Source organism: Atta colombica, unplaced genomic scaffold (assembly GCF_001594045.1).
Source record: "Atta colombica isolate Treedump-2 unplaced genomic scaffold, Acol1.0 scaffold78, whole genome shotgun sequence".
NCBI classification, from domain to species: Eukaryota; Metazoa; Arthropoda; class Insecta; order Hymenoptera; family Formicidae; genus Atta; species Atta colombica.
In genome coordinates this window covers 1,506,677-1,513,620 of record NW_017259570.1, presented here as the reverse complement: position 1 = coordinate 1,513,620, position 6,944 = coordinate 1,506,677, and the positions used below count along the sequence as shown (strand labels likewise).

Genomic DNA, 6,944 nt, shown 5'->3' with positions numbered 1-6,944 from the left:
AATTATATTTTATAGGATGAAGATCTCACTTAAATCCAGCTAACTTAACCTGCAATTTCAATTTATTGAAGACAGCCATATTCTTAGTTGGAAACAGACGCATGCATACTAAAAATTGGAGACCCATGAAAAGTTCAGTGTCCATACTATATGTACTTATACTGTGTCTTGGTTACTGTGATTGGTCGAGCATATCGCGTTTAAAATCTCTCGATAATTTGCATAGTTCATGATTGAACTATGACAGCCACGACAGTGATGCCAAATTATTCATGATAGTTCATAATGGTTCATGATGACATTTCGTGTGCATTCCGCATTCGTATGACAGATTAATAAATTCTTCGCAATAATCCTTTTGACGATCTCATCATATCAAGATTCCGTCGAGGTAGTCAATGATAATACAGACACAAGCGTACTCAACGATAATTACCTTCTATTACGTTACTGCAACGTCTAAAAAATTATCTTGATACTTGTTTGGAATACGTCTGATAGGGAGATATCAGAATCTGTCGTTATTTCGATTTAGCTACGCTAAATGGTGAAAATGACACCTTTTGATGAGGGAAGGATTAGACAAGGCATATCTAAGGTATAAATATTTTATCCTTACATTAATGATATTACAATGATGTTATTATATTGATCTCATAATATAAAAAGAGAATGTTGTTTTTCAGTATCAAAATCCAGATATAACAAAGAAGCATGTAATAAATGTCTTAAATACTTACAAAGGCTTGGTGTATAAAATTGAACCTTTTGGTAAGTAAAATTATTTGCAATAATTTCAAATATAATGCTTCTTGATATTCCTAAATTCGTTAAACTTATTTATCATTCACAACTAGTTTTCAATGATGGCTCGCGTAAGGAACTACTCAATTTACAAGGAACTATACCAGTTGTTTACAAAGGTAATCTTTCTTTCTTTTGAAAATAATTTTTAAACATAAATGTTAATTGTACAATAAAATTATTAAATATACAACAAATAAGAATTTAAATCCTATAACAGTCGAAGCCTATAACGCTGGAACTTTAACCTTTAAATAATATAATGTGTGTGTGTGTGTGTGTGTGTGTGTGTGTGTGTATATATATATAATGCATATATATCATATTTAGTCATTTGAACTGTACTCCGAATTGGTTTTCTGAACTTATAAACACAATTAAACTATTGTAATAATATTAAACTACTGTAAAATTAAACTACTGTAATAATATTACAAATTAAATTAAATCGACAAGCAATTTTTAATAATTTGATGCTCAATCAGGCATATTAGAAAGATATCAATGTGCTGCAAAACTAAATAAATTTAAAACTATTAAAAATTGTTTCTTGTTGCTTTTCTAGGTTCTTGTTACAATATTCCAATCTGCATATGGTTGATGGATACTCATCCCAATAATGCACCTATGTGCTATGTTAAGCCAACAGCAGATATGCATATTAAAGTCAGTATGTTTGTGGATCACAATGGTAAAATTTATTTGCCATATCTTCATGACTGGGTGCCTGTGAGTAGATTAACTATTGATCACTAAAAATGAATTTTGTAATATATGAATTTTGTATTTATTTACTTATTCTTTTATATTGCAGCATAATTCAGATTTGCTTGCTTTAATTCAAGTTATGATTGTTACCTTTGGGGAACAGCCTCCAGTTTATGCCAAGACAAGATCAGAAACGCAACAGAGTTCGACACCGTATCCTGTTCAATGTAGATATACTTATAGAGTTTTATAATAAGCTTTTAAAAAATTTTTTATTATTGTCTCATTTAAATACCTCATACAAACTTGTCATGCAGCATTCATGCCTGTACCTGGTAGTGGAAATGTATCAAGTTCTGGCTTTCCTCCGTATCCACCAAGTTCTCAATACTCCAGTGGTAGTAATGTGTACCCACCATATCCTCCGACAGCATCCGGAGGATTTCCGTATCCAAGCTCTTATGGTTCTTATGCAGGAACCACGCCCAGTTATCCACCACAAAGTTACAGTGGTTCATATCCACCGTATCCACCAGTCACGCAACCGGTATACGATTATTATTTATTTTTAGTCCAAGGCATTTATAATTAATATTCACATTTTAATCTTAATTATTGTACAAATTATTATTAAACAGTTACTGAAAGGTATATCAGATTAAATAAGTATTTGTAATTATTCGCAAGTCGCCGACGATACAACCAAATTCCAGTGGATCTGGCACGATTACAGAGGAGCATATAAGAGCATCCTTGCTGTCTGCGGTAGAAGATAAGCTTCGACGTCGACTCAAGGAACAGTTTTCACAGTTACAGGCCGAGCTTGAGACGCTGCGACGAACGCAGCAAGAGCTAACAAGCGGTTCGTCGCACTTGGCAGATCTTTTTGATAAACTCAAAAAAGAGAAACAGGAGCTCGAAAAAAATATTAATATTTTACAAGATAAGGAAGCAGAATTAGAAAAAGAGATTGCCAAATTGTCTGACAATCAATCGATAGATGTCGATGAAGCTGTTACTACTATAGCGCCTTTGTATAAACAGTAAGCATATAAATAACGATTTTACTGCTAAATAATTTTATGAATTTTTTTTTAATTGTATGAATTGATATTGTAATGAATAAATTTGATTAATTATATATAATTATAACATCATTTAATTTCCAGGATGCTAAATGCTTTTGCCGAAGAAGCAGCCACGGAAGATGCTATTTACTATCTTGCTGAAGGACTGCGATCCGGCATATTAGATTTAGATGCGTTCCTGAAGCAAGTTCGGCAACTATCGCGTAGACAATTTATGTTGAGAGCATTAATGCAAAGATGTCGACAGAAAGCCGGTTTGGTCGGTTAAACATATTCCTCATGCACTTCATCCTAAAGCTGCAATATTCCGTTTTGTTCTAAATAAAATATATCATTGTGCTATATGGTAAAAATGGAATATAATTTATATCGGTGTCAAAAAGCACAGAGAATTATTTCATCGACAATAAACACCATATTCTTCTCTGTATGAAAAAAAAGACTTGTATTTTACAAGAAAAACATTTAATAGAATATATATGTTAATGAAGATACAATTATAGCACGTTCAAATATGAAAGTAAATGATGTAATTCTTTCGCACAGAAACTATATATGTTATTACTACATATAATATTGCATGATGAGATTAATAACGCTATAGTCTATGTTTATAAAAAACGAGTGCGAGTCTTTATTTTCTCGAGGTGTCACAAAACTTGTTGTGTACCTATATTACAAACTTCATGCCTTCATTGTGATAAAGATTGAATAAACTTATGCACAATATAAAATATTCGGAATTAGGTATTTGTCTACAGCAATGATTATTACAAGAAATCTTTCCGAGTTTAGTTACATTATTGTGTATCATCTCTCTCTCTCTCTATTAGAATTAAAAAACTTCATATTTCATATTATATATATATATATTTTTTTTTTAACAAATACATGATATTTGCTCAGTAAAAATATTAACTTCTTATCGATACATAATTTCTAGTTGTCTATACATAAATTCCAACCCAGAGCAGCAGAAATAATACTCCAAAGCTAGAGAATAGCGCTGCGACCAATGAAATTAGTGCTTCCTTGCATATATCTCGCGTGAATTTCGTGCTGGTAACCTCGTATACAAAAAACCAGGCCGTGAAAAATACTCCAATTCCTAATAAAACTACAGCCAGCAGAGGAAAGACAGCTGGATTTACCGGCGAGACATATCTCGTCATCGACTCGATTTCAACCTAAAACAATCAACAATAAAATTAAATCAAAAATAAAAACATGATTGACACACAGATATTTAATTTATATCTATACTTGGTTTAAATTTATATCTTTTCTGTGTCCTTTTACTCATATTTCTTGAGGCGAATACGATTAAGGTTAGATGTGACTTGAAGTAATCTATACTAACTTTACGAGAGTCAAAGAAAGAATTTTCGATTGTTAGTAAAGAATAACATGTAAAGAATAACAATTGCTACTTGCCATTTTTTGAAATTGATGCGTGTTCACGTATAGAAAAGAAAATATTCCGGTCAAAGTGTCAAACACTTTAAAGTCACAACGAATTGTCAAACATAGACTGACATCGTGGCATCAGTTGGCATTAGGTTAGGTTAAGCATAGCGCGTGAAATTAGAGGTAGTTAGCGAAATGAAAGTATTTGTCTTCTACCGTGACGTCATCTTGCATCAATCATATTTAATTATATTTCCGCAAATATTTCATTTTTTTTTTACTGTCTCAGTCGATAAAACGATTATTCAACCGTTACAATTACACTTTCAATGAGCTGCATTTTTTTTTGTTTCAATATAAAAATACGAAATACGCGAATATCTTCTTCATCCTGAATACAGAAAATGTGAAAAAAAAAAATACAATTTAAACCGTTCAGATAGTTGATTTTGCGTTATATTTCTTTCTCCGACGTTCCATTTTAAATGACGAAAGTGCAGCAGAGTGCAGTTAACGGTTTCGGACTTTTGGAGAAGAAAGGACGAGCTGGGTGAAAGAAGGAAAGAGTCTCCGCGCTTCTCCGTTCTCGACCTTCTCATACGTCGTGTTCTACGCTCGAGCGCTTGTTCACGCTGGAGAGCGTCCGGTGGTGATATCACGTTTAACTGCGAGTCCAACCGTACTTGATCGCACTTGATTCTCTCGTTAATTCTGGTATCGTTGTACATCGTACTATCGTCGTACATCGTCTCACAGTAGGAATCCACGTTCGCGTCATTTACGTTGGTCTACGTCGTAACTGTCAGGAACGACCGGGATAGCTGCGAGAGCCGCTGGAACAGTGGCGTAATCGCGTACCAAGCGGTCGCGAGGAAGTAGTGTGCGTGACGACAGCGGTTTTTAGAGCAGACGGTGCTAAAGAGTGCTAAAGAGAATCGACAGGAGGATACATATACGTGTGCATGCGATGTTAGTCGTTCGTCGACCGAACGAATTCACGCGACGTGTTGCACCATTTTCCTTTCCCCGTGCGTGCGTCCCTACGCCACGCCAATGTGAGTCGGACGATTGTCCCGGGCTACGATAAATCACGACACATTTAGATATTAAGCTGCAGAGGTAGCGCACGGTCAGCATCATGTTCTGGACGAATAATTACGTGTCATCGCCGCATATCGAGGCATTGCTCAACAAAGAGGTAAGTGACTTCAGACTCTCCTCCTTATACTTCCCCCACGAGGGAGCCTTTCTTTTTCCTCCCTCCCTCCGGAATCTCGTTAGACAGTATCTAATCGGTTACTTGATTACAGGATGTCACACTTCATGAATTGATGGATGAGGAGGACATCCTTCAGGAATGCAAAAGTCAAAACAAAAAGCTGGTCGAATAGTAAGTGGAAATAGTCTTTAGATCTGATTTTAAATCAAGCTTTTATTCTATATGGTATCTTTGAAAAAAAAAAATATAAATTTTTTTTCAATGTGTAATTTGTAGTCTTACAAGGCCTGCCGTTATGGAAGAATTAGTTACATTAACTACTAAGGAACCATCCACGGACATCGAAGAACGTTGGCGCTACAAGTATCCTAATGTTGCCTGCGAGTTGCTCACATGCGATGTGCCTACATTGAATGAGAAACTGGCAGGTATATTCAGAGCTCTGTTATGTATCTATAGACTGGAGAAGAATATTTGTAAAGTTATATTTTATGAATATGTTTCTTGAACCTTTTTCAGGTGACGAGGCACTTTTGGCCAAATTATATTCTTTCATAGATACAGATCAACCATTAAATCCACTACTTGCATCATTTTTCAGTAAAACTATCGGAGTTCTTGTTGCTCGTAAAAGTGACCAGGTAATTATTTCTTAAACATTTCTTATTTTTACGTAAAAAAACTCTTATGTAATATATATTTTAAGATCAGTCAGTTGTACTTAATGTAATAACTTTGAGATTGACATTTTCGATAACAAGTAATATTCATTAAATAACAAACTTTTTTTCCTTTCCTATATTATCCACATGCTTATCCATCCTATACATTTCCATCTATTCCAGAATTGGTATTCCTATCAGTTCACATGCTTACAGGTTTTAGAATTCCTTAAAAGTCGTCAGAGATGTGTAGATTTGTTGTTGCAACATTTAGAGACTTCGGCTATCATGGACTTAGTACTCAAACTTGTTACTCAGGTTGAGGGCAGTGATATGCGTCAAAACATATTAAATGTAAGACGATTTTTATATTTTTTAAATTTTTATTTATGTGACTACCATTATATAATTAAATTCTGGTATATTGCATAATTAAATTTTTTTCAACATATGTGTGTGCTTCTTTTTGATAGTGGCTAGATAGTCAACATTTAGTGCAAAGACTGGTAAAATTGTTAGCACCTACTTCAGAAGTAGTCAAACACGCTAACGCGGCACAATTACTTTGCGATATGGTGACAGTAGCTAGAGAAACTCAACGTACATCCACAGAACGTGCTGATCCAGATCCTATTTTAAATACTTTAGAATCGTAAGTTTATTCCTGCAAATTTATGATAATTTATTCTTTACACGAATATTTGCAAATAATGTATTTTGTTACACAGAGGAGAAACTGTGAGCCTATTGTTAGAAACTATCCTAACAGCAGAAAAAGTAGAAAGTAGTATTGTCGGTGGAATACAAGTACTTTTGGTACTTTTAGGTCAAAGGGCCAGCAAGTACGACGTTTTTTATATATTTTGCAATATTACAAAATTACATTTTATAAATAAAGCATAATGTACAATAGTTTGAATTTTTTGCAGCACATCAAATGAAGGAGATGTACATGGTAATAGCGAAGACACTACGGATAATGAGCAGTGTATTAAAATTTCAAATGCTACCTTACCATATTTGGAACATCTTCACAAACTTCTTCTAGAGCCGCCA

The 6,944-nt window shown here is 34.1% G+C and overlaps 3 protein-coding genes across 3 annotated transcripts in view; 2 read left to right on the top strand and 1 right to left on the bottom strand.

Annotated features, from left to right (window-relative positions):
• Positions 1-278: 278 nt before the first annotated feature.
• LOC108692607 (tumor susceptibility gene 101 protein) lies at positions 279-3,125 on the top strand. Its single transcript, XM_018200939.1, has 8 exons — positions 279-598; positions 687-771; positions 858-923; positions 1,370-1,533; positions 1,619-1,739; positions 1,830-2,059; positions 2,200-2,555; positions 2,682-3,125. The coding sequence occupies exons 1-8, from the start codon at positions 545-547 to the stop codon at positions 2,866-2,868; spliced, it is 1,263 nt and encodes a 420-aa protein (XP_018056428.1). The 5' UTR covers positions 279-544; the 3' UTR covers positions 2,869-3,125.
• Positions 3,126-3,524: 399 nt separating this feature from the next.
• On the bottom strand, positions 3,525-4,324 carry LOC108692687 (transmembrane protein 258). The gene is made up of 2 exons (XM_018201067.1): positions 4,035-4,324; positions 3,525-3,787 (listed from the first exon to the last, which is right to left on the bottom strand). Exons 1-2 carry the CDS (start codon positions 4,035-4,037, stop codon positions 3,548-3,550), a joined length of 243 nt encoding a protein of 80 aa, XP_018056556.1. The 5' UTR covers positions 4,038-4,324; the 3' UTR covers positions 3,525-3,547.
• Positions 4,325-4,612: 288 nt separating this feature from the next.
• Positions 4,613-6,944, top strand: part of LOC108692688 (serine/threonine-protein phosphatase 6 regulatory subunit 3) — a 6,216-nt gene continuing 3,884 nt past the window's right edge. Inside the window, exons 1-8 of the mRNA XM_018201069.1 lie at positions 4,613-5,205; positions 5,318-5,397; positions 5,503-5,654; positions 5,746-5,867; positions 6,072-6,242; positions 6,362-6,540; positions 6,617-6,730; positions 6,818-6,942. Coding sequence (XP_018056558.1) covers positions 5,146-5,205; positions 5,318-5,397; positions 5,503-5,654; positions 5,746-5,867; positions 6,072-6,242; positions 6,362-6,540; positions 6,617-6,730; positions 6,818-6,942 — 1,003 coding nt within the window. The 5' untranslated portion in view covers positions 4,613-5,145. The remainder of the gene's footprint in view (positions 5,206-5,317; positions 5,398-5,502; positions 5,655-5,745; positions 5,868-6,071; positions 6,243-6,361; positions 6,541-6,616; positions 6,731-6,817; positions 6,943-6,944) is intronic.

Coding starts and splice junctions, on each gene's coding strand:
- LOC108692607 (XM_018200939.1), top strand. CDS start 545: ATGGTGAAAATGACACCTTTTGATGAGGGAAGGATTAGACAAGGCATA. Junction 772..857: donor GTATAAAATTGAACCTTTTG/GTAAGTAAAATT, acceptor ATTCACAACTAG/TTTTCAATGATGGCTCGCGT. Junction 924..1,369: donor TATACCAGTTGTTTACAAAG/GTAATCTTTCTT, acceptor TTGCTTTTCTAG/GTTCTTGTTACAATATTCCA.